The following is a 27,500-nucleotide window of genomic DNA, read 5'->3' as shown; positions in this document are numbered from 1 at the left end:
ACAGCTCCTCGCTCCCTCTACAATGAACTACATCAGTCACAAACTACACTGTACACACACAGGTCCTCACTCTCTCTACAGTGAACTACATCAGTCATAAACTACACTGTACACACACAGCTCCTCGCTCCCTCTACAGTGAACTACATCAGTCATAAACTACACTGTACACACACAGCTCCTCGCTCCCTCTACAGTGAACTACATCAGTCACAAAATACACTGTACACACACAGCTCCTCGCTCCCTCTACAGTGAACTACATCAGTCACAAACTACACTGTACACACACAGCTCCTAACTCCCTCTACAGTGAACTACATCAGTCATAAACTACACTGTACACACACAGCTCCTCGCTCCCTCTACAGTGAACTACATCAGTCACAACTACACTGTACACACACAGCTCCTTGCTCCCTCTACAGTGAACTACATCAGTCATAAACTACACTGTACACACACAGCTCCTCGCTCCCTCTACAGTGAACTACATCAGTCATAAACTACACTGTACACACACAGCTCCTCGCTCCCTCTACAGTGAACTACATCAGTCACAACTACACTGTACACACACAGCTCCTCGCTCCCTCTACAATGAACTACATCAGTCACAAACTACACTGTACACACACAGGTCCTCACTCTCTCTACAGTGAACTACATCAGTCATAAACTACACTGTACACACACAGCTCCTCGCTCCCTCTACAGTGAACTACATCAGTCATAAACTACACTGTACACACACAGCTCCTCGCTCCCTCTACAGTGAGCTACGTCAGTCACAAACTACACTGTACAAACACAGCTCCTTGCTCCCTCTACAGTGAACTACATCAGTAACAAACTACACTGTACACACAGCTCCTCGCTCCCTCTACAATGAACTACATCAGTCACAAACTACACTGTACACACACAGCTCCTCGCTCCCTCTACAGTGAACTACATCAGTCATAAACTACACTGTACACACACAGCTCCTCGCTCCCTCTACAGTGAACTACATCAGTCATAAACTACACTGTACACACACAGCTCCTCGCTCCCTCTACAGTGAACTACATCAGTCATAAACTACACTGTACACACACAGCTCCTCGCTCCCTCTACAGTGAACTACATCAGTCATAAACTACACTGTACACACACAGCTCCTCGCTCCCTCTACAGTGAGCTACGTCAGTCACAAACTACACTGTACAAACACAGCTCCTTGCTCCCTCTACAGTGAACTACATCAGTAACAAACTACACTGTACACACAGCTCCTCGCTCCCTCTACAGTGAACTACATCAGTCACAAACTACACTGTACACACACAGCTCCGCACTCCCTCTACAGTGAACTACATCAGTCACAAACTACACTGTACACACACAGCTCCCCGCTCCCATTACAACGAACTACATCAGCCATGAACTACACTGTACACACACAGCTCCTCTCTCCCTCTACAGTGAACTACATCAGCCATAAACTACACTGTACACATACAGCTTCTCGCTCCCTCTACAGTGAACTACATCAGTCAAAAACTACACTGTACACACACAGCTCCTCGCTCCCTCTACAGTGAACTACATCAGTCATAAACTACACTGTACACATACAGCTCCTCGCTCCCTCTACAGTGAACTACATCAGTCATAAACTACACTGTACACATACAGCTCCTCGCTCCCTCTACAGTGAACTACATCAGTCACAAACTACACTGTAAACACACAGCTCCTCGCTCCCTCTACAGTGAACTACATCAGTCAAAAACTACACTGTACACACACAGCTCCTCACTCCCTCTACAGTGAACTACATCAGTCATAAACTACACTGTACACATACAGCTCCTCGCTCCCTCTACAGTGAACTACATCAGTCACAAACTACACTGTACACACACAGCTCCTCGCTCCCTCTACAGTGAACTACATCAGTCACAAACTACACTGTAAACACACAGCTCCTCGCTCCCTCTACAGTGAACTACATCAGTCATAAACTACATTGTACACACACAGCTCCTCACTCCCTCTACAGTGAACTACATCAGTCACAAACTACACTGTACACACACAGCTCCTCGCTCCCTCTACAGTGAACTACATCAGTCACAAACTACACTGTACACACACAGACAGCAGTAGAGTTCAGATTCACACAGATGAATAAATAGAAGTGATGTGTGTTAGAAATATATAATGCACTGTTAACATCTAGATTCAGTCGTTTCAGGACGTGTGTAGTGCACTACAGAGGGAGAATGAGGGATTTGGGATTAAACCTCAGTGTTTCTCTCAGGTATCGTGGTGTTTTGATGTGTCTCTTTAAGAGGTGCTGTGGCCCCCTACTGGACTGGGGAGATAATGCAGTGTTTTTTGTATTTGTCTGGATGGGGACATTTTCCAAAATGAAGGAAGGAAAGTCTCAGTGTTTACAAATATCTGGATCTGTGTTAGAAAAATGCTGCTCTTGCCTCTCTTCCTGCGTCACGATATTTTTGTCTTTTTTTCCATTTCATTTCTGATTCCCAGAGCTCTTCCTGATCCAGGTCTATATTTTGAAGTTGGTCATTTTTGGTTTCTTAGATTTGTGGACGTCCTGATCCTCTGGTTCTCCTCCAGTCCCAGGTTCTTGGGTTCTAGATGCCCCTCGCTCCTCCAATGATCCTTTACGTCCACATCTCAGTCTCTAGGCCCTTATTTACTCCTTTTTCTGGGTATTTTTCCTCCTTCTCAGTTTAAACACCGACATTAAGGTCAACAAATGGCCAGGTCACTTTCTGAGTGTTTTGTTGTGGTCTCTGCACCATTTCACAAAGCCCTCCACCCACCGGGCACTGCTCCGTCCCTTTTCTCACAGCAGGGGGTCCGTCCGTGTCCCAGCTGCCTCACTTTTATAAAGAAATTTCCATTTTACATTTACAGCATTTGGCGAATGCTCTTCTCCAGAGTGACTAGGGTTCGAGTCCCAGCTCGGGCACCCACGCCATAATAACTGTGGCCTGTCCCTGTAGAGTTGGGATTCTATAGCTGTAGAACAGGGTGCATGCTCAAGCTGGGACTTGAACCCCAGTCTTCTGGTTAGACGCAGTGTTAGTGACGAGGCTCCATCTCCATTACACAGTACCACTTTTTCTGGCTCTATATCTTTCTGCTGTTTGTAAAATGTTCTTAGGAGATGTTCACATCTCCTATATTTTTACAGGAAACCAGCAAACAGCGCGGATTCAGATCAAAGCCCGTCCCTCAGCCGTATCTCCTCTGCTGCAAAATGCCCTGAACGTGATTCAGAAATGCTTTAAAAGTGATTTTAAGGTGCCTTTCCACAGAGATCCCCTCTGAAAGCTGCAGGAAGCTCTGCGGTGTGGTGGGCTGCTTTGCAGCGGGGGGATGTGTTGGTGTTTAGTGAGAAATCTGGATCTAATAAAACACAGCGACAATTTCAGGGAAACCTGCGCTGAACACCGTCCAATCAATTCCTCCCAACCCTTATCACACCCACCCTCTCCTCCACTCTCCAATCACAGAGGAGGGCCCCTTCGCTCTTAGGCTCAAACCTGGGTGGAGTCCGGAGGTTAGACTTCCATCCAATCAGGAATGGCAGTGGGCTGGGCTTGGGAACCTTGCTTCTGGCCTTTATAAAAGTGCTACAAACCAGATGTTGGGACCCACATCTGCTGAAGAACCTTCAGGAGAGAGAGAGAGAGTAGTTTCTGAATCATTAGCATCCTGAGTAAAGGAAGAGGTTGCTGTTTGTTAATCTTCTTTGTAAGTTTGGCCCCAAAGCTTGGTCTAAACCTTGATGTTTTACATTTAGAAGAAAATAAACCACCTAGGAGCTTCAACAGGGAGCTAGAAGAGCGAGTCCAGGACCCTAGAGGCCGAGGTGTGGACAGAGAGGAGCAGTGAAGGAGCAAGGGACACTTAGAAACCAGAACGTGGATGAAGCTGTAGCAGAGAAGGCACGCAGTTCACAACAAGGGACCAAGAAAAAACAAAGACGTGGGTCAGGAAGTGCACTGGAGGACCAGGACGAGATAGGAGTCCAAGAAACCAAAGATAAACATCATTAAACAACTGATCTGGACCTGGAAGAGTGCTGGGAAAAGTGAGAAAACCAAAAGCAGGAGAAGATTCAACACCAGAGAGGGTCAGAGCAGAGCACTGAATTTACGACCAGAACGGAGGACAGCATTGGAGAACCAGGAGGAGATAACTGACCAAGAAACCAAACATAAAGGTCACAGAAGCCAAGATTTGACCGAAGGAACCTCAGGAGGACCAGGAGAAGGAAAAAGACCAAGACACCGGGCCAAGAAACCAAGAAACCCGCACCCACGATCTGGCTCTGACGAACCCCTGGAGAACCCGAAAGCCAGGAGAAGGCCCAGATTTGTGGGAAGGAGAGCTCTGGAGCACCAGGAGAAGATTGCATTCAGAGACAGAGGTCCGTCAGCGATGAGGGAGGAGGACAGCTGTGGAGATTTCCCTGAAGGTGGAGTCCTCCCAAATGAAAACGAAGCTGAGCGCCGGGCGAATAAATGCCCCGTGGTGGTCGCTCCTCTTGGCTCCGCTGGACGCAAGCGACTGACCAGCCCCAAGAAGGAGGCAAGTGCTCGTCTGAGTCCCGAGAACAAACCCGGGTCTGAAGGGACGCCGTCTTTCACGCCTAGTGGCCCGAAGAGACCCAAAAAAAGCTCTCCTTCTTCTTCTTCTTCCTCCTCTTCCTCATCCTCCTCCCTAATCCCGGTGATCAGCGCCGGCTCGCCGCTTCCGGGCCAGTCCTTCGAAGACGTCCACTCCCAGAGGGTCATCGCCAACGTCCGGGAGAGGCAGCGGACGCAGTCGTTAAATGACGCCTTCGCTTCCCTGAGGAAGATCATACCCACCCTGCCCTCGGACAAACTCAGCAAGATCCAGATCCTCAAGCTGGCGTCACGCTACATCGACTTCCTGTACCAGGTCCTCCAGAGCGACGAGATGGACGCCAAGCTGGCCAGCTGCAACTACCTGGCCCACGAGCGGCTCAGCTACGCCTTCTCCGTGTGGAGGATGGAGGGAGCCTGGTCCATGTCCGCCAGCCACTAGCCTCCTCTCAGAACCTCTCCAGAATCCCGCTTCGCTTAGTAACAGACTGCTTGGTCCCTGTCCTGGTTCCTCTCTTTTCGCTCTCTTCCTAAAGACCCCAAAAACCTTCTGCTTCACCCCGAGACCATCCACTCCCTCGTGTTCCCAGCGTTCCCAGTGTTTCCTGACTCCTCTGTCAGATGCTCAGTTCAGAGATCCACAGGTATGTGACGCTCCAGTCCTGTGTTTGGTTTTGCTTGTTTCGGGCGGTCGTCCTTCTGAACAGACTTTGTTTATAGTTTCCTGAAGGTTCTAGACTCTCCCTCAGGGAAACCTCCCCAGTGTGTGTTCTGGAACACAATCAGAGTGTATTTCTTTTGCAGTTCCATTTTTTCTTTTTTTTATTATTATTTTATTTCATTCCTCTCTTTCACTCCCTTTAAACACAAGGAGCAGAGCTGGACTTAAGGCCACTGTTAAACCTTTAAGCTGCGTACGTTTTGTAAACACTGATGTACGCCACAGTGAGATGTAATTAATGTTCAGTCCGTTGTGGTGCGTCCTGCTTTATTTGTCTTTACAATTTCAGAATAATTTAAATTCTGTTATAATTCAAAATTCTTAAAATCTTTTTCCTTTTAGCACACAGTTAAATCTGAGCTGCACCGGGGCTCAGACAGCGCTGAAAATATGGGATGTATTTGACTCAAACCTGAAAATGAACAGAAATAAACAACAGAAAAGTGAAGAAGTATTCACTAATTTGCTCTAATTGCTGATGACTTTAAATTGAATCACGTCTCTGAACTCCGTCCTAAAGTTAAGATTGTTCTGAGTTCTGGGTTTTTCTGTTAAAGTTGGTGTCAGATCTGAGAAAGTCCCATAAACTGAACTTCTCAGGTTTTAAACCTTTGCTGCTGTGTTTCTGTTAAAATGTAGTTGAATTTAAACAGAAAATACCTCCAAACAGAGTCCTTTCCACAGATTTTGACCCCACACTCCATTCCAACAGTAAACACTAGTTTAAAGTCACGTGCAAAGCTTTGTGCGCCGCAGGTCAAACTTAAAGCGCACACGTGAAAAGACCTGACCTGTCCCTGTAAAATAGAACATTTAAAATGTAAAATGTGGTTCCTGCAAAAGTTAAAAGTCCCTCAAAGCCGTGGAGTGCAGACCTTCACACGAATTAAACTGGAATTAAATACAGATAAAGATCAAAGCTAACATCAGGATGTTTTTATTGATGTTAGAAATTATTTAACTCATTAATTTACTGTTAAGAAGCCAGTCGTGTTTATATTCGTCCTGTAACTGACCCACGTTGTAAAGTAGTTTTCTATTAAACAACGCAGCATTGTGTAAAACACACAGAATTTCAGCGAGTGACAGCAGTGATGCGACTGGGTGGATTTATGAAGTGATGCGATAAAGGAGACATTTACTGAAGAAACCTCAGTAACAAATACATTCTGTGATTTCAGTTTCGACTCTGAGCTCGGAGCTTCGGCCTCAGCAGGGAATTTCTTTAAAAAAAAGCTATCAGGACTTTTTTCTTTAAAGTTTCTTTAAGGACATTTTATTTACAGTTTATTTTCAGTTTGAAATGTATTTTATGTTTTGTGCTTGAAATGTAACGATAAAGTAATACATTTATATTTGTAATAAATCTAACTCTAAAAAATGAATTAAAGAAAAACGGCAGTGAAGAGGCTCCTGGGAGAATTCCATCTGAAAGAAACCTTGATATTAGAATAAAACAACTCACAAACACAGTAATGTCTCACTCATTTCATTACTTTGTTTTTATTTGTTCAAATGTTGCAGAAGTGTCCACTTTAATTTGACACTTTATTTTTAACTAGAAATAAACCAGTTTAGTTCAAATAATAAACCAGTTTAGTTCAAATAATAAACCAGCTTAGTTCAAATAATAAACCAGTTTAGTTCAAATAATAAACCAGTTTAGTTTAAATAATAAACCAGTTTAGTTCAAATAATAAACCAGTTTAGTTTAAATAATAAACCAGTTTAGTTCAAATAATAAACCAGTTTAGTTCAAATAATAAACCAGCTTAGTTCAAATAATAAACCAGTTTAGTTCAAATAATAAACCAGTTTAGTTTAAATAATAAACCAGTTTAGTTCAAATAATAAACCAGTTTAGTTTAAATAATAAACCAGTTTAGTTCAAATAATAAACCAGTTTAGTTTAAATAATAAACCAGCTCAGTTCAAATAATAAACCAGCTTAGTTCAAATAATAAACCAACTTAGTTCAAATAATAAATCAGTTTAGTTCAAATAATAAACCAGCTTAGTTCAAATAATAAACCAGCTTAGTTCAAATAATAAACCAGCTTAGTTCAAATAATAAACCAGCTTAGTTCAAATAATAAACCAACTTAGTTCAAATAATAAATCAGTTTAGTTCAAATAATAAATCAGTTTAGTTCAAATAATAAACCAACTTAGTTCAAATAATAAATCAGTTTAGTTCAAATAATAAACCAGTTTAGTTCAAATAATAAATCAGTTTATTACGTCTGACGTAGTGAGAAAGACATCTTTTAATAATAACTTCATTTAAATATCATTAGCATTTATTAAGCAGTTGCTTTATGATAATTAACCTTTTCTTAAAGATCAAAAGCTGCTGCAATAAAAGATAAATAAACACATGTGTATTAATGCAATGTAGTATATTATTAACATTTTTTATTGTTATTTTTATTTGTCACTTTCAAAAAAAAAAAAAAACAAAACAGGAAAAAACAGTATATTCATAAACTATTTAGGTTTTATATTTATCTCACGCTCCAATAGAAACACTCCAAACTGATTCTGAATACAGTCTTTTTTTTAACTGAGAGTTAAGAAGTTACTTATTTGGAGATAAAATATATATAAAATGATTTATTAAAAAACTCTCAGAGGAAGTGAATTTATAAAGACATTATTCAGAGTAATTTTGGAGGGTTTCTATTGGTCATTCGTCATGAGATTTACACACAGTGTGAAGGGCCTCTGCTGGGTTCAAATGATGCAGTAACTACACACACACACACACACACACACACACACACACACACACACACACGGAGATGCAGGGCTTTAACTGGACAGTGAATGTTATTAATAATAAATATTACTAATAGTTTAATGAGTAAAATATTAATTAAACAATGCTCTGGTGTTTCTCACCTACAGCTAAAAATATTAACCCTTTACATTTAGGCTTCTGAATAAATGAATGTTCAGTGGGTTCTGATCATTAACCTGTGTTTTATATTAATTTGCAGATCATTACTTTACTTTTTGTATTTGATTCGTCTTTCATCGTTATTTATTTCCTGTTTGTAATTACTGCAGTTATCACTGTGTCTGAAGGAGACGTCACACTCTGAATCGAGCTCAGGTTTACAGCCCACCTGCTGCCACACACACACACACACACACACACACAGCTGCTGATCTACAGGCGGAAATCAAAAGATTCGATCTCCATAATGTCTCAGTAGTTTCTCATAGACAACAGTGAGATCAGACGGAAAAACAAAGTCTCCTGCTGCTCAGACGTGTCTCTGGATTCAGTGGAGTTTCAGTGGAGATCTCAGTCAAGTCTCAAACTGCTCAGATTCAGCAGAAAAAATAAACCCCACTCTCTCCTTTATCTCTCTCTGGTGTCTCATGTCTCATTTTGTCTCCTTTTTTTGTCCTAAGGAGTTTTATGTCTATGTCTCCTGAGCCAGTACAGAGCAACGTCTGAGCAGTAAGCGTTTCTCTTAGTGAGGGTCTGATCTAAACGCTGACGGCGCTCATCACTGAGAGGAGCTTCACATTCGTCTGAAGTTTCACTGTTAAATACACAATAAAAACCCAGCCGTCCCCGAAGTGCACCTCGTTTTATTACGAAGAGCAACAGGTTACCGTTCACCTGAGAGATTTAACCCTTTGCAGCATAAATGATGAAAAAATAGATAAAATATTAAAATAAATATTTTAGAGAATAAAAGCTTTGGGGCTGTGTTTTAGATGCTGTTTCCATGCCGACGCCACATCAGCCACACGTTTATAAACCTGTGAGAATAAAGACAGGTGCCTGGCTCCACACGCGCTGCAGTCATTGGCTGATGGAGGTCAAAGGCTGATCACAGTTGTCTTTAATGTAACACAGTCACTAACGATAAAAACACACCAATGACACCGTTCTTTAGAAATGAAACACCTGTGACGCGTGTCGCTGCAGAATCGAGAGGATTTTCGTGATCAGTGAAGGTTCCGTTCTTTCGCCTCGTGGCAACGACTTCAGTGAAATATGATTAATTCAACATTTCTTCACAAACATTTCAAGAAACAACTGAAAAAAATAATCTGGATTTTCCTTCCGTCACAAATAAGCCCCGTTTAGATTCTGTGGGGTTTATGTAACGAGATCAAACCCAGCTGTTGCCTCATGGCAACACACACCAGACGAGACCTGCTCTCAACGTTTCACATGTATTTCATTAAAGTTATTTTCATTTACACTTTCTTCTGAGGAATGCGTTTGTTTGCAGCAGTTGTTTCTTGAAGAAGTGGTGAATGTGGCGCTGTGAAACAGAGTGAGACACAGGTCTGAGCTTTTGAACAAATGAGGAACACTGAGGAACACCAACACTGTGTAGGTTCTCTACTGGTCTGGATTTAAACAGCAGCTTAAACGTGCAGTAAAACACCGGACTGAAGTGTGTCCTCTGACCTCTACCTTTCTCTTAGAACACAATCTCAAACACAGTCTCTCAATCAGCTGTTTGTTCACAACTTTAAACTAATCACAGTTAACGCTAATCAACGAATAATCACAGGAATCATTAATTATTACACAACAACATTAATGAAATAAAACCAGTGTGAGGCTGTGTTCTGAAACGTCTCAGAGATGAACTGCTGAAGGTTTTAATGATGTTGTTTAAGTTGATTTTCTGAGTCTAAATGTAGAAGTGTGATTATATAAATAACTATAAATAAATGACATCTGTGCTGACCAGTTAAAGCCCTGTATCTGTGTGTGTGTGTGTGTGTGTGTGTGTGTGTGTGTAGCTACTATATCATCTGAACTCAGCAGCTGTCCTTCACACTGTGTGTAAATCACATAAAGAACGGACCAATAGAAACGCTCCAAAGTTACAATGTTTGAACTGTGACTCCCTCTGAAATGTAAGAAGGTATTTTCCTGCTCCTGTAAAGTTACTATTTTGGGAGATACACGTTTTTCATTGGAAAGAGGCGATATACACATTTCACACTAAACACCAGCAGAATATTTTAATAAAATCAACATGAAAACATAATTAATACTTTGTTTAATAAAATGAATCAGATTCCCAGCTTTGACGTCAGTGAGAAACGTTACAGAGTTACAGAAGAATGGACCAATGGACAAAGTCCAAATGAAGAAATAATGCACTGTTTATAAATTGACCTCCATTAAAGAGCCGAGTGAAAAACGACATAAACCTCTTATTACCCCCTAATAACACGGGGTAAAATCACCCCCTGACTGCCCCCTGCTCATCCACCACTACCCCATTACCCCTCCCCTTTACCCACACTCCCACTCCTTTATAACCCTGTCCCCCTCACACACACACACACACACACTCCTTTATTACCCACTCATCCCTCCACTTTCCTTTTATTCCTGGGTTTCTGATCTGGAGCAGTGTGTGGTGTAATCAGAGCCTGGAGCCTCAGACTCACAGGAACCTTAATGATTAAAACCAGAGAGAGAGAGAGAGAGAGAGAGAGAGAGAGAGAGAGAGAGAGAGAGAGAGAGAGAGAGAGAGAACAGAGAGAGAGAGAGAGAGAGAGAGAGAGAGAGGAACAAAGAGAGAGAATGAGAAAAGGAGGGAGAGAAATATAAATTAGTTGATGTGTAATTTCCTTAAAACACCAACAAAATTTTTATACATGTTTGTGTGTGCGTGTGTGTGTGTGTGTGTGTGCGCGGGCATGTGCGTGTGTGTGTGTTTCTGTACGTGTGCATGTGCGTGCGTGTGTGTGTATGTGTGCGCGTGTGCATGTGTGTGTGTATATGTGTGTGTGTGTGTGTGTGTGTATGTGCATGTGTGTTTCTGTGTTTGCGTGTGTGTGTCTGTGTGTGCGTGTGTGTGTCTGTGTGTGCGTGTGTGTGTGTGTGTATGTGTGTGCGTGTGTGTGTGTGTGTATGTGCATGTGTGTTTCTGTGTTTGCGTGTGTGTGTCTGTGTGTGCGTGTGTGTGTCTGTGTGTGCGTGTGTGTGTGTGCATGTGTGTGTGTGTGTGTGAGTGTGTGTGTGTGTCTGTGTTTTGTGCATGTGTGTGTGTGTGTCTGAGTGTGTGTGTGTGTCTGAGTGTGTGTGTGTGTGTATGTGTGTGTGCATGTGTGTGTGTCTGTGTGTGCGTGTGTCTTTCCATGTGTGTGCGTGTGTGTGTGTGCATGTGTGTGTCTGTGTTTTGTGCATGTGTGTGTGTGTGTGTGTGTCTGAGTGTGTGGGTGTGTGAGAGAGAGAGAGAGAGAGAGAGAGAGAGAGAGAGAGAGAATGGTATGAGTGAAGGTCTGTGTTCAGTAATAATTCAGACTGGTTTTCATTAATCAACAGTACAATACATTTATGAAATAAGTAAAATTGTATATATAAGAATGAATATGATTATTGTGATTGTTAGTGTGTAGCTAAGCCCTTGTTGTGGTGTTCCCAGTGGTTGCTATGTGTATGTTGCAGTGGTGTCTAAGATGATGTTATGTGGTTTCTATTCCACATTGGGGAGTGATTCTCTGGTTTCAGACCGCAACTCTAACGTAAACAGAAGTGAAAGAGATAAATCTCTCACGCAGCTCCTCTTCCTGCTCTGGAGAGAGTCTCACAGCACTCACACACACAGATTCTTGGAGGATAAAGTTTTATCGCCACTGTCATCTAAATTATTCCTCTGGATTCAGTTAAAGGTTAGTAAAGGTGTTCTGCTCGTCTGAAAGTGGGAGTGACCAGTGAGAGGTTTCCACGCCACAGTGAAGCTGACGCCAAATCCCAAATTCTCCCTTCACCCTGCGTAGGGCACAGTGTGGGTCATAAAGTAACCGTCCCTGCACTCACACGGTTTAGAAATAAATGTAATGAATAAATATAATGTTTCCCTGTGGAATTAGTGTCTAATTACTGTCTGGGTGCAGTATTCTTAGTTGAGTATCTGTGATGTGCACTATGTAGGGTGTATGGAGTTATTTGGGACACAGCCAGAGCTCCTCTACTGACTGACACAGAGCTCTGTTTATTTGAGTTGTGTTTGAGTAACGAGTACATCATCAATATGGAGGCTACTCGACACTGTGACGTCAGCTGCAGTCCATGAATGAATGAATGAGTGGGTTTCTATGGTGCCGAAGTTGGTTGCTAGGTTATTTCTGACAGTGTCCTTCAGGATCAGTAAAGTGTTATCTTATTGGTAGATGGTGGTTATGGTATTGAAAGTGATTGGGAAGATGTTGCTAGGTGGTTGATATGGGTTGCTCGGGTGTTGCTAGACAGCTGATATGGAGTTGCTAGGAAGTTGCTGGGTTATTGCTAGGTGGTTACTATGGAGATGCTAGTGTGTTGCTAGGTGGTTGCTAAGCGATTGCTATGAAGTTGCTGGGGTTTTGCTGGAGTGATTTTTGGGTTTTGTTAGGCTGCTGCTTGGGTGTTGCTAGGCGGTTGCTATGGACTTCCTCTGGAGATGTTAGGACGTTGCTAAGTGGGGGATGAATCCTGCTCAGGACCAGAAGGTTTCTGCAAGTGGTGATGCATGTTTACACTTTAATGAATTATTGTTAATATTATTTCTTTCTTCCAAACAGATGCCTCCCCCCTCAGCCCCCTCCCCCCACAACCAGATGCCTTCCGCAGCCCCTGCCACAGACTGTTACCTTTATTACTCTGTTTAAAGAAGAGGACGGACCCCTAGAGCAGGCTGTCCACCTGAGAAGACCACCTGAAGATCTGGAGCCTGGAAGACCCTGAGACTCTGCTGGAGCTGGAGCAGCTGGGTAGTGTTTCAACTGCAGATTCAAACTGGATTAACACAGTCACACACTGCAGATTCAAACTGGATTAACACAGTCACACACTGCAGATTCAAACTGGATTAACACAGTCACACACTGCAGATTCAAACTGGATTAACACAGTCACACACTGCAGATTCAAACTGGATTAACACAGTCACACACTGCAGATTCAAACTGGATTAACACAGTCACACACTGCAGATTCAAACTGGATTAACACAGTCACACACTGCAGACTCAAACCGGATTAACACAATCACACACTGCAGATTCAAACCGGATTATCACAGTCACACACTGCAGACTCATACTGGATTAACACAGTCACACACTACAGATTCAAACTGGATTAACACAGTCACACACTGCAGACTCAAACCGGATTAACACAGTCACACACTGCAGACTCAAACCGGATTAACACAGTCACACACTACAGATTCAAACTGGATTAACACAGTCACACACTGCAGACTCAAACCGGATTAACACAGTCACACACTGCAGACTCAAACCGGATTAACACAGTCACACACTGCAGATTCAAACTGGATTAACACAGTCACACACTGCAGACTCAAATCGGATTAACTCAGTCACACACTACAGATTCAAACCGGATTAACACAGTCACACACTGCAGACTCAAACCGGATTAACTCAGTCACACACTACAGATTCAAACCGGATTAACACAATTACACACTACTGATTCAAACCGGATTAACACAGTCACACACTGCAGATTCAAACTGGATTAACATAGTCACACACTACAGATTCAAACCGGATTAACACAGTCACACACTGCAGATTCAAACCGGATTAACACAATTACACACTACAGATTCAAACCGGATTACCACAGTCACACACTGCAGATTCAAACCGGATTAACATAGTCACACACTACAGATTCAAACCGGATTAACACAGTCACACACTGCAGATTCAAACTGGATTAACACAGTCACACACTACAGATTCAAACCGGATTAACATAGTCACACACTACAGATTCAAACCGGATTAACACAGTCACACACTGCAGATTCAAACTGGATTAACACAGTCACACACTACAGATTCAAACCGGATTAACACAGTCACACACTGCAGATTCAAACCGGATTAACACAATTACACACTACAGATTCAAACAGGATTAACACAGTCACACACTGCAGATTCAAACCGGATTAACATAGTCACACACTACAGATTCAAACCGGATTAACACAGTCACACACTGCAGATTCATACTGGATTAACACAGTCAAACACTACAGATTCAAACTGGATTAACACAGTCACACACTGCAGATTCAAACCGGATTAACACAATCACACACTGCAGATTCAAACCGGATTATCACAGTCACACACTGCAGACTCATACTGGATTAACACAGTCACACACTACAGATTCAAACCGGATTAACACAGTCACACACTTCAGATTCATACTGGATTAACACAGTCACACACTGCAGATTCAAACTGGATTAACATAGTCACACACTACAGATTCAAACCGGATTAACACAGTCACACACTGCAGATTCAAACTGGATTAACACCACCAAACATCAGATCACCAAACATCAATCACCAAACATTAGCAACACACAGTGTGAATCAGCAATGTTTAAGGCACATACAGTCAGACTGATTCATACTGGATTAACACCACTCCCCAGTTACGATTAATCACACTGTGCAGGGTGTTGATTCAGTGTGAATCTGCAGTGTGTACAGTCAGAGTGTGGGGTGATTGATATTGGAATGAAATCTCGTCCTCTGTCGCTCTGACTGTCAGAAGCCCAGGTGAAATTGCTCCAGCTCCAGCGTGGCCTGGTGGTCCAGGGTGAGACCGCCAGCTCAGTATTTGTCTGGACGTGGACTTTTGTATATACCGGTTCTGGACGTTCTTCAGAGCAGCAGAACCAGAGGAACCGGACACTAGCCTGGACAGAACCGAGCCTGCTGTTTTGATCTATAGCCCATTTACAGTGTGTTTATGTTCTGTTTTTGTTTTTCACACTCTCAGAAACAGATGGGTCCCACCATGCATCGGTCACAAGAATGTTACCCAGAATTCTCAGCTTCTGAACATGAACATACACCACCACAAAACCAGCCCCACCCCCGGACCACCCAGAGCCACCTTGGACCCAGAGGAACTCCTCAGACACTGAGACTGGAAAGGAGAGAACCTCTGAAAAGGGGAAGCTCTATCCTGGAGGGGCAGGGAGGCCTTGCCCTTAAGCAAGGGATTGCCTTACATCCTGCAGAACCAGAACACACCCTGAGAGACCACCATCAGCTCTTCAGAGGTGGGATACAAACCGGGTTTGCTCATTTGGCACACTATCAGTTCACAATGCCGTATCCCACCTCTGGAGTTCATATGGCGGTCTCTCGGGTGTAGTCTGGTTCTGCTGGGTGTATTCCCTTGCTTAAGGGCAAGGCCTTCCCATGCCACACGTTCTCATCTTTAAACTTAGTGAGTTTTAAGACTTCTTCAGGGTCTGAGGGGTCCGGACGGTTGGGTCTGTGATGGTGAAATGAGCAGTGGTGGTCTGTTTTGAACAGCATCATTTTCCAACACAAAGGGATGCATATTAATTGTGTGAAAAAAACATGTAAACATCGTTCTGAGAGTGTAGAGTGTGTTAAATAATAAATCACTGATTGATTCACTGATTGATTGATTCTTATATATAACAAGTATCTCTAATTGTAAGTTTGAGGAATTTAAACCTGTTTACATTGATGTTTCCTCGTCACGTAAATAAACAGATGAATAAACAAGTCAGGTGTTTTAACTTTGTAAGTTTCACTGTGAAACAAGACCTCAGTCAGTTCTCTGTGCGCTGCCTGAGTCAGAAACACAGGATAAAACGACTCGTTCTGATTCTGCTCCGCTTCTGACGTCAAGTGCAGAGACTTTAGAATGGCCCCGCCCCCTCGTCTGAGTCTGTCCAATCACAGCGCTGGACCAGTGTTTATGTGAGAGCGCAAAGACGAGGTTAAACTCAGCAAAACAGACACAACGAGCGCGGAGAAATAAGAGCACTGAGTAAAAACGGAGAAGAAAGAGAACAGAGTGAAAACGGCTAAAAACCAGAGCTTCTGCTCCTCGCTCCTCACTGCTGTGCGCTCGGGGTCAGGGTGAACAGCGAGCGGCTCATTATCATTTAAAGGAACAGGTGCTGAAATAAACAGAGTGTGAATACAAACATCAACTGTTTGAATGGTTTATGCTTCTAAATCTCACCTCCGTGAAACAAATGAAAATAAACACAAGAATCACAAAAACAGCAAACAAACAAATGCTTCAGCAACAAGATGCCTTCTGTTTTAATGAGGAAAAGAGAAACAGTAAAAAATAGACAATCTTCACTTTACATACGGAGAATAAACGGCGGATAAGAAACAGAACTTCAAAATAAAAGTTCCAAATTAAAGACTGGAATAGAAGTTAAGTACATGGAGCTTGGGAATAAGGTTTAACTTTGTTTCTTCATGAGACCCACTTAGTGCAGATCAAAGGCACCAGGGTGAATTATTTCTTTATATTTTTGGTCTTTCTTTGGTAAATATTTACACAGTGGCAAGTGACAAGAAAAAATACACACAAAATGGAAAAATAAAAAATTAAGACATTTCTTAGTCTTTAGTCCTCACAGGCGAGAAATATAAACACATATAACACGCCTTCGTTTTGGTTTAATTACTTATTTATATATTCTTTGCATTATTGATAGCGTAAGAATGTAAAGAACACAAACACAGGGTTCAGAGGTAAAACCAAAACAGTTCAAACGCACGAAGCTACCGTAAAAACATCATAAACACATTTAGGAACATCAGCGCCCTCTACTGAGCAGGAATGTAAATCTAGCTACGGTCCGAACTGCTCATCCTTCAGTGGTAACCGCTTACGAAAAGCTGTGTCGGTTTATTGTTTATTAAAAATATAAACACAAACGGGGTCTCGTTTGTCTCAAAACAAGCTCCAAAACGGAGAATATTTCCCTAACGTTATTTACACTCAAATGAATTCCACACTGATCAGGACATAAGCGTAAAGAGGACATCCAATCATTTTTGGAAAAGTGGACACTGTAGGTGAATGGAACCAGACGTCCTCCTCTAAAAGCCTCTCACAGAAAGTGAGGACAGTAGACGGTGGGGGACAGTGGGGGATGGTGGGAGACAGTGGGGGACAGGGGGCAGTGGGGGACAGTGGGAGACAGTAGACGGTGGGGGAGAGTGGACAGTAGGGGACAGGGGAAGACAGTGGAGGACAGTAGACGGTGGGGGACAGGGGACAGTGGGGGGCAGTGGGAGACAGTGGGGGACAGGGGACAGTGGGAGACAGTGGGGGACAGTGGACAGTGGGAGACAGTGGGAGACAGTGGGGGACAGTGGACAGTGGCAGACAGTGGGGGACAGTGGGAGACAGTGGGGGACAGTAGACGGTGGGGGAAAGTGGACAGTAGGGGACAGGGGAAGACAGTGGAGGACAGTAGACGGTGGGGGACAGTGGGGGACGGTGGGGGACAGTGGGGGACAGTGGGAGACAGTAGACGGTGGGGGAGAGTGGACAGTAGGGGACAGGGGAAGACAGTGGAGGACAGTAGACGGTGGGGGACAGGGGACAGTGGGGGGCAGTGGGAGACAGTGGGGGACAGGGGACAGTGGGAGACAGTGGGGGACAGTGGACAGTGGGAGACAGTGGGAGACAGTGGGGGACAGTGGACAGTGGCAGACAGTGGGGGACAGTGGGAGACAGTGGGGGACAGTAGACGGTGGGGGAAAGTGGACAGTAGGGGACAGGGGAAGACAGTGGAGGACAGTAGACGGTGGGGGACAGTGGGGGACGGTGGGGGACAGTGGACAGTGGGAGACAGTGGGGGACAGTGGGGGACAGTGAGGGACAGTAGATGGTGGGGGGCACATGGCTGGTGGTTTTCAAATTGGATTAAAGATTGATGTCATAAACATTTTTTATCATAAATATCTTTTAAAAAATTATCCCAAAATGTATTTTTTAAAATAGATTTTATGGTAAATTTTCAAAAAAGTAATTTTACACAAAACAATGGCTTTAAAACCTTTTAAAAATTCTGTTAAAGCCAAGTTTTTAGAAACAGAAAAAACGTCTAAGGCACATCCACAGGATCAAAGGAGCTTAAGTAACTTCATGGTGGTTTAAGGCGGTTTGAAGAGGTTTAAGGCGGTTTAAGGTGGAATTGTCCTGAATAAAGTCAAGTTAAGACTTGTATTTTGGTCTTTGATGTTGAGCACCTGTTGATTAACAGCAACAAAGAAATCAATCACTTATTAATAACGTCATGACTTTTAAATGACAAAGAATCGCTGCTTTAACTCAAAAACGCAGTAAAAACAATAACATTTAAAGCTGCTTCTCGGCTGATCAGAAATAAAGTGATTCTGAAATTTCAAATTGTATTTAATTATTAGAGATTTATTCCATTTTCTAGTTGATGCCGAATATTTGAGCTTTATGTCGTTTTTGAAGAAAGTCAGTGGTAATGAGTCCATTATTAAGAGCATTGTTACAGATTGAGGCCCGAAGGTCAGTCCTCGGCGCCGTCTGGACGTCTTTGGTCAAGTGCAAAGAGAGGAAAAGGAGAAAGTGTTGTTTTTAATTCTGTTTACGGCTCGTTACTGCAACTGAGGAATGAATGCGATCTGAACTCGTCTCGTTTTTAAAGGAATTTACTGATTCTTTTCAACAATTTTAATTTCAGCTGATGATAATTCACTAAAAATCCCAGGCTTTTTACTTCCTCAGGTTTATTTACAAATGATACACTTTAATTTATTGCCTTTAAATCACAGAGAAAAAGAACGGAAGCTTGTTTAATTTTGTTTAATTAAGGCACTTTTTCTTTCTAAAAATATCAAATCTATATAAATATTGATCATTTCTGAGGCTTTGTTTGGACAGAAGTGCTGTGATGATGTTGATGTGTTCCACATTTGGCCCCAAAAACTAATGGAAAACACAAGTATTTCTTGGAATTATGATGTTTCTGTGATCAATATTCATCACCTCTGTGAGAGTAAAACTGGTAAAAATATAATATTAAATCTACCTTTTCAACTGTGAGCTCCAAACGCTAGTCAAATAAACACTGAAGCTGAACAGAACAAGGGTGTAAAGGGTTAAAGCAGCGGGGCCTGGGTTACGTTGGAGTTTCTGGGGAAAATAAAAGTCCCCTGGTCAGTGATTCGTCCTGTGCAGTGGTCATAGGTGGGAGTGTGTGTTTGTTGCAGGAACTGAAGCTGCATTTCTGTGTGTGTGTGTGTGTGTGTGTGTGTGTGTTAAAGCAGTGATTTTAAACAAGTTTAACACACACCACACACACTTTTTGCTTTGCTTCATTGAAAATAAAAAAGTAACAATGAAAAGAATGATCTCTTGTTTAGACCTGACTTTTGACCCCGAGGTCTGGAATAATCAAAAATAAAAAAGACAGGAAATAAAAGAAATATAATGGTTCACATTATGGAATACACAGTGCAAAATTATTATAATCATAATAATAATATTAATAATAATAATAATAATAATAATAATAATAATAATAGTAATAACACCTCGTCCAGATCCTTATTTTCTGCTTTAGTGGTTAACTTTGTGGATGTAAAGTGGAAATGACATCATTAAGGCGGAGACAGAGAGAATGACGAGGGGAGGAGCCTCGTCTGTGGTTGCCAGATGTTTGGAAATTCCCCCCAAATCAAAATATTCCAAAGAAAATGATGGAAAAGGTTTAAAAACTGTTCTGTTTTTGCTTCTCGTCGTCAGTGAAAGTGGACGGGTCGGTTCCACGAGGCACAGTGGAGGAGGACCACGGGAAACCCCCCCACTTTGGCTCCAATTTTTCATGAAAACAGACAAAAAAACCAAACAAAAACTGAAAAAGATAAGTCTCCTTCCATGTCAGTGTTCGTATTCTGAGCTTTCTGATGTGGATTTGAGATAAAGTTCCAAGTTTGTTTCCAAAGTTTTCCGCTCAGATTTACCACTCCACTCTAGGGTCAACAAAGAGGACAATAACAGGATGTGACATCACCGCAGCCCCTCCCACTGAGGCACTGCTGGTCCTAAGGCAGCAAGAGATGCAGAGGCTCTCGCAGTCATGTGACATGAAGTTCCACTGTGATTGGACAGCTGGTTGGATGGGGGAATGGGTGTGGCCTATGAGGCCTACTGGTCATGCTCCATTGGTTCATCAGAGACACTGAGGACAGAACAGACACACAGATCAGACCTGGCCACTTTATCAGAAACAGCCCTCTCTACTGCCCCAGAAAACTATGTACCCACAACAATCACGTGGAGGAACACTGTTCGGTTTTACTTTGTTGTGGCAGAAATGACTGACTGCACCTTTAATTTTAGGAGACGGGGGTAACTAGGGTAAATGGGGTAAAATGTAAATGAGTGAATGGAGTGACTGGGGTCATTGTAATCGGGGTAAAGGGCTGAAGGGGGTGAATGAAGGGGCAGTTGGGGGGTGTTTACCTCTTGTTGCTCAGGACTCCTACAGATAAAGAAGCTAAAGCATTCACTGCATCCGTCTCCTCACAGTCTCCTCTCTGAGCGCCGAGAAAAGACATCCCCACAGAGCCCAGGACCGGCTTCAAACAGGTCCAGTACTGACCTGGGGGAGGGCACGGATGGCATTACAATATTATTCACAGTGTAGTACAGTGTACAGTGTAGTGTTAGTACAGTTAAGCTCCATATACTGTGAGAAAACAGGGAAAGTGGAGAGAAAAGGAGAGAAATGGAGAGAAGGGACTCACTCTGGACCTGGAGAACTCTCTGTAATGAGTGGACAGCGTTAGCATTGGGTTTCTGGAGGAGAACCTCCTCTGGGAAAGGGTCCTGAGAGAGAGAGAGAGAGAGAGAGAGAGAGAGAGAGAGAGAAAGCAAGACTTGTCAATAAACTCATGTATAAAGAAGAGTAAGATAAAGTCGTATGACTGTTCTATACAGAGTCTACAACATGTAACAGGTATATGACATTTTTACAACTAATTTTTGACAAATATACAACAGGGGAAATGTGTATAACATGTCTATAGCTGATCTATAACATGTCTATATTCGGTCAAACGCTGGTGTATAACTGATATATAACAGATCTATAACTGAATTATAACAGGTGCATAACAGACCTATTCCAGGTCAATAAATGTGTATAAAATGTATATAAATATATAACAGGTGTATAACTAATGTATAATGGGTGTATAACAATGTATTTTACCTCCAGTCCAAGCAGAGAACTGACACAGGACTCTGATGCATCACAGATGGCTGTGAGATCATGACCACCTTCCAGCGCCAAAACAACCCGCCCTCCGGCCAATGCCATCAGCTGCCGGGTCAGGAACCCAAAGCCTACCAAGAACACACACACACACACACCCACACATATACAGACACACACACACATATACAGACACACACACACACACACACACATACAGAGACACACTGAATATCTAGCCAATCACAAGAGGTTTCTGATAAAGTGGCCAGTGAGTGTCAGTAGAGGGGGGGTGTTTCTGATAAAGCGGCCGGAGAGTGTCAGTAGAATGGGGGGTGTTTCTGATAAAGTGGCCAGTGAGTGTCAGTAGAAGGGGGTGTTTCTGATAAAGTGGCCAGTGAGTGTCAGTAGAATGGGGGGTGTTTCTGATAAAGTGGCCAGTGAGTGTCAGTAGAAGGGGGTGTTTCTGATAAAGTGGCCAGTGAGTGTCAGTAGAGGGGGGTGTTTCTGATAAAGTAACCAGTGAGTGTCAGTAGGGGGGGTGTTTCTGATAAAGTGGCCAGTGAGTGTCAGTAGAATGGGGGGTGTTTCTGATAAAGTGGCCAGTGAGTGTCAGTAGAATGGGGGGTGTTTCTGATAAAGTGGCCAGTGAGTGTCAGTAGAATGGGGGGGGTGTTTCTGATAAAGTGGCCAGTGAGTGTCAGTAGAAGGGGGGTGTTTCTGATAAAGTGGCCAGTGAGTGTCAGTAGAAGGGGGGTGTTTCTGATAAAGTGGCCAGTGAGTGTCAGTAGAAGGGGGGTGTTTCTGATAAAGTGGCCAGTGAGTGTCAGTAGAATGGGGGGTGTTTCTGATAAAGTGGCCAGTGAGTGTCAGTAGAATGGGGGGTGTTTCTGATAAAGTGGCCAGTGAGTGTCAGTAGAATGGGGGGGGTGTTTCTGATAAAGTGGCCAGTGAGTGTCAGTAGAAGGGGGGTGTTTCTGATAAAGTGGCCAGTGAGTGTCAGTAGAAGGGGGGTGTTTCTGATAAAGTGGCCAGTGAGTGTCAGTAGAGGGGGGTGTTTCTGATAAAGTGGCCAGTGAGTGTCAGTAGTATGGGGGGTGTTTCTGATAAAGTGGCCAGTGAGTGTCAGTAGAAGGTAGGTGTTTCTGATAAAGTGGCCAGTGAGTGTCAGTAGAAGGGGGGTGTTTCTGATAAAGTGGCCAGTGAGTGTCAGTAGAGGGGGGTGTTTCTGATAAAGTGGCCAGTGAGTGTCAGTAGTATGGGGGGTGTTTCTGATAAAGTGGCCAGTGAGTGTCAGTAGAAGGGGGGTGTTTCTGATAAAGTGGCCAGTGAGTGTCAGTAGAATGGGGGGGGGTGTTTCTGATAAAGTGGCCAGTGAGTGTCAGTAGAAGGTAGGTGTTTCTGATAAAGTGGCCAGTGAGTGTCAGTAGAAGGGGGGTGTTTCTGATAAAGTGGCCAGTGAGTGTCAGTAGAATGGGTGGGGGGGGTGTTTCTGATAAAGTGGCCAGTGAGTGTCAGTAGAAGGGGGGTGTTTCTGATAAAGTGGCCAGTGAGTGTATTACATTTAGCTGTGACTTTGTATCCTCCTAAAGGAGATGTGTGTCCTTCTGCTGCATCGAACCCAGATGAGACCAGAACCAGGTCCGGAGAGAACTCCCGAGCAACTGGCATCACCACAGTCCTATACACACACACACACACACACACACACACACACACACACACACACACACACCATCATTATTCTGTCAGGAGTGGGGTTTAATCACACTAGGGTACAACATATATGCTCTCTCTCTCTCTCTCTCTCTCTCTCTCTCTCTCTGTGGGTGGTTTTAATAAAGTTTGAGTTTTTGATGGAGGTCTCCTTCTGGTGGAAACCCTCTGGAGTGGGTGGGCTTGACTCTCCACCCGCCTCACCCCCAGCTGCCAGATTGTATTCTATACCTCTACTACACCCCTCTCTCTCTCTCTCTTTCTCTCTCTCTCCCTCTACTTCCCCCCTTCCTCTACGCAGGGGACTGTGGGTAGTTTTATTGGTCTGGAGGGAGGGGGTGGTTTCCACGGTGAGGGAGGTTGGGGTGAAGTGGGGGATTGTGGGTAATTAGAGCAAATGGCTCCCAGATGGTGGCTGTCAGTGACGAGGGGCGAGCGACAGAATCATAACGAGAACCAGGAGAACTGCGGCGGCTTTGAACTGAGAGAGAGAGAGAGAGAGAGAGAGAGAGTGAGGGATAGAGAGAGAGGGATAAAGAGAGGAGAGAGTGAGAAAGGGATAGAGATAGGAGAGAGAGAAGGATAGAAAGAAGAAAGACAAAGTGATAGAGGAATAGAGAGAGAGAGAGAGATTGTGTGAGGCTATGAAATGCTGATGTCTAGCTGTGATCAAACATTTTAGCGCTCAGTGTCCAACACAAGTCAGGAATCAATCAGAGAACAGTGGAACTCTGTGGGGGGTGCTGTGGGTGCTGTGTGTGTGTGTGTGTGTGAGGGGGCTTTATCAGACACTGCAGTGTTTTCTCACCTAAATGCAGCGATGTACTCTGCATCACCCATAGGGGGCTCCAGTCCTCCCGTCCACGCCACGTTCACATTAAACCCTTCACCAGCTCCAGAGCCCACCTGCAGCGCAAACAGGGGACAAAACATCTGCTCAACATCTGCACAGCATCTGCTGTAGGTGTTAAATACCTGCTGGAGATCCACTGAAAATCTACAGACGATCTGCTAATGATCTAGTGGTGATCTACTGAAGATCTACAGATGATGTGCTAATGATCTTATGGTGATCAACTGAAGAGCTACAGAGAATCTGCTAATGATCTAGCGGTGATCAAATGAAGGGTTACAGAGGATCTGCTATTGATCTAGTGGTGATCAACTGAAGATCTACAGATGATCTACTAATGATCTAGCTGTGATCTACTGAAGAGCTACTGAGAAAGTTCTAATGATCTAGCAGTGATCTACTGAAGATCTACAGATGATCTGCTAATGATCTACTGGTAATCTACTGAAGATCTACAGAGGATCTGCTAATGATCTAGCTGTGAACAACTGAAGATCTACAGATGATCTGCTAATGATCTAGCTGTGAACAACTGAAGAGCTACAGAGGATCTCCTAATGATCTAGCGATGATCTACTGAAGCTCTACAGACAATCAGCTAACGATCTATTGGTGATCTACAAAAGATCCACAGAGGATCTGCTAATGATCTAGCTGTGATAAACTGAATAACTACAGAGGAGTTGCTAATGATCTAGTGGTGATCTAATGAAGATCTACAGAGGATCTTCTAATGATCTAGTGGTGATCTAGTGAAGAGCTACAGATAATCTGTTAATGATCTAGTCATGATCTACTGAAGATCTACAGACGATCTGCTAATGATCTACTGGTAATCTACTGAAGATCTACAGAGGATCTGCTAATGATCTAGCTGTGAACAACTGAAAAGTCACAGAGGATCTCCTAATGATCTAGCGATGATCTACTGAAGCTCTACAGACAATCAGCTAATGATCTATTGGTGATCTACAAAAGATCCACAGGGGATCTGCTAATGATCTAGCCATGATAAACTGAATAACTACAGAGGAATTGCTAATGATCTAGTGGTGATCTAATGAAGCTCTACAGAGGATCTGCTAATGATCTAGTGGTGATCTACTGAAGATCTACAGACAATCTGCTAATGATCTAGCGGTGATCAACTGAAGAGCTACAGAGGATCTGATAATGATCTAGCAGTGATCTACAGAATATCTGCTAATGATCTAGTGGTGATCAGCTGAAGAGCTACAGACGATCTGCTAATGATCTAGCATGATCAACTGAAGAGCTACAGAGGATCTGCTAATGTTCAAGCGGTGATCTACTGAAGATCTATAGATGATCTGGTAATGATCTAGCAGTAATCAACTGAAGAGCTACAGAGGATCTGCTAATGAGCTAGTGGTGATCTAATGAAGATCTACAGAGGATCTTCTAATGATCTAGTGGTGATCTAGTGAAGAGATACAGATAATCTGCTAATGATCTAGTCGTGATCTAATGAAGATCTACAGATGATCTGCTAATGATCTAGCTGTGATCTACTTAAGATCTACAGACAATCTGCTGATGATCTTGCTGTGATCAACTGAATAGCTACAGAGGAATTGTTAATGATCTAGTGTTGATCTAATGAAGCTCTACAGAGGATCTGCTAATGATCTAGTGGTGATCTACTGAGGATCTACAGACAATCTGCTAATGATCTAGTGGTGATCAACTGAAGAGCTAGAGAGGATCTGCTAATGATCTAGCAGTAATCTACTGAAGATATGCTAATGATCTAGTGGTGATCTAGTGAAGAGCTACAGATAATCTGCTAATGATCTAGTCGTGATCTAATGAAGATCTACAGAGGATCTTCTAATGATCTAGTGGTGATCTAGTGAAGAGCTACATATAATCTGCTAATAATCTAGTGGTGATCTACTGAAGATCTACAGATGATCTGCTAATGATCTAGCTGTGATCTACTTAAGATCTACAGACGATCTGCTGATGATCTTGCTGTGATCAACTGAATAGCTACAGAGGAATTGTTAATGATCTAGTGTTGATCTAATGAAGCTCTACAGAGGATCTGCTAATGATCTAGTGGTGATCTACTGAGGATCTACAGACAATCTGCTAATGATCTAGTGGTGATCAACTGAAGAGCTAGAGAGGATCTGCTAATGATCTAGCAGTAATCTACTGAAGATATGCTAATGATCTAGTGGTGATCTAGTGAAGAGCTACAGATAATCTGCTAATGGTCCAGTCGTGATCTACTGAAGATCTACAGAGGATCCGCTAATGATCTAGTGGTCAACTGATATATTAAAGATCTCAGATGAATCCCTTTGTAGATTCTGACCTCTGCTGGTCCACCACTGCCAGGGAAAAAGTTTCCATTGTCATAGCGATGGAGTGAAATGTACAGGACGCTGGGGTCACTGTAGAAGATCTCCTGAGTCCCGTTGCCATGGTGGACGTCCTGAGGAGGGACAGAGGACAGGTTGAAGAGCGATCTACTCTGAACCGAGTTTATTCAGTTATTTTAGTCTGAGTTAATTCAGTCTGAGTGAAGTGTCTGAACTCACCCAGTCAACAATGAGGATTTTATTGACGTTGAGCTTCTGCTGCAGCTGTTTAGCAGCAATTGCCACAGAGTTAAAAAAACAGAAACCCCTGAGAGAGAGAGAGAGAGAGAGAGAGAGAGAGAGAGAGGAATGTGTGAAGCAGCATCTTCAGTGTGATGTTAATAACAGTGGCATAAATCAACTTTCAACCTTCATTATCAACTCATAAATAAACACACACACTGACAGCCTGCTGACACTGCAGCACACACACACACACAAACATACTTACATGGGGTTAGAGGGGTCTGCGTGATGTCCTGGTGGTCTTACCACAGCAAAACCATTCTAAAATAAAGAAAAACCAACATGTGATTAACCAGCTCCACTTTAAAAGACACACACGGAGAACACATGCATTACACTGTGTTCTAGATAACCCTGGAGAACCCTCTGGACCTTCACTGTCCTCAGAGAACATCTAGCCACTATGGTGGTTAATCAATAACTCCAACGTTGGTCACATGATGGTAATTTCAGCTCAACACGCTCACAAGAGAGCACTAAACATCCAGTCCTTTATATCAGGACCCCCCCCAGACTCTCACCCACCCCCAGACAGACCCCACCCCCCCCACCCCCCAGACAGACCCCCTCAGTTTGTGTCTGTGACCCACCTTCAGTTCTCCTTTGGCCACTCTGAAGGCCAGCTCCGTCACACTGCCCGCCGCCATCCGCGAGGCCGTGGACGTGTGCATCTCATTCCAGATGGTGTCATTATCCACCTGTAAACATATACACCTCCGAGGTTAGACAAACACACCTCCAAGGTTAGACAAATACACATCTGAGGTTAGACATCTATAGTGGAGGAGAGACATTAATCGTGTGATAACCCTACACAAAATACACCTCTATATG

At 43.3% G+C, this 27,500-nt stretch overlaps 2 protein-coding genes across 2 annotated transcripts in view; one reads left to right on the top strand and one right to left on the bottom strand.

Moving 5' to 3' along the window:
* Positions 1-4,467: 4,467 nt before the first annotated feature.
* Positions 4,468-5,097, top strand: twist3. Its single transcript, XM_066672916.1, has one exon. It carries the CDS (start codon positions 4,468-4,470, stop codon positions 5,095-5,097), a length of 630 nt encoding a protein of 209 aa, XP_066529013.1.
* A 12,992-nt stretch (positions 5,098-18,089) lies between these two features.
* hdac7a (histone deacetylase 7a) overlaps positions 18,090-27,500 on the bottom strand; it is a 20,461-nt gene continuing 11,050 nt past the window's right edge. Inside the window, exons 15-24 of the mRNA XM_066672917.1 lie at positions 27,257-27,364; positions 26,872-26,927; positions 26,601-26,688; positions 26,375-26,494; positions 23,986-24,083; positions 23,024-23,142; positions 21,459-21,592; positions 20,992-21,073; positions 20,708-20,846; positions 18,090-20,423 (exon numbers count right to left, since the gene is read on the bottom strand). Coding sequence (XP_066529014.1) covers positions 20,390-20,423; positions 20,708-20,846; positions 20,992-21,073; positions 21,459-21,592; positions 23,024-23,142; positions 23,986-24,083; positions 26,375-26,494; positions 26,601-26,688; positions 26,872-26,927; positions 27,257-27,364 — 978 coding nt within the window. The 3' untranslated portion in view covers positions 18,090-20,389. The remainder of the gene's footprint in view (positions 20,424-20,707; positions 20,847-20,991; positions 21,074-21,458; positions 21,593-23,023; positions 23,143-23,985; positions 24,084-26,374; positions 26,495-26,600; positions 26,689-26,871; positions 26,928-27,256; positions 27,365-27,500) is intronic.

This window comes from Hoplias malabaricus, chromosome 5 (genome assembly GCF_029633855.1).
Source record: "Hoplias malabaricus isolate fHopMal1 chromosome 5, fHopMal1.hap1, whole genome shotgun sequence".
NCBI classification, from domain to species: Eukaryota; Metazoa; Chordata; class Actinopteri; order Characiformes; family Erythrinidae; genus Hoplias; species Hoplias malabaricus.
Note: the sequence above shows the minus strand (reverse complement) of the source record. Positions and strands in the feature narration are given on the sequence as shown.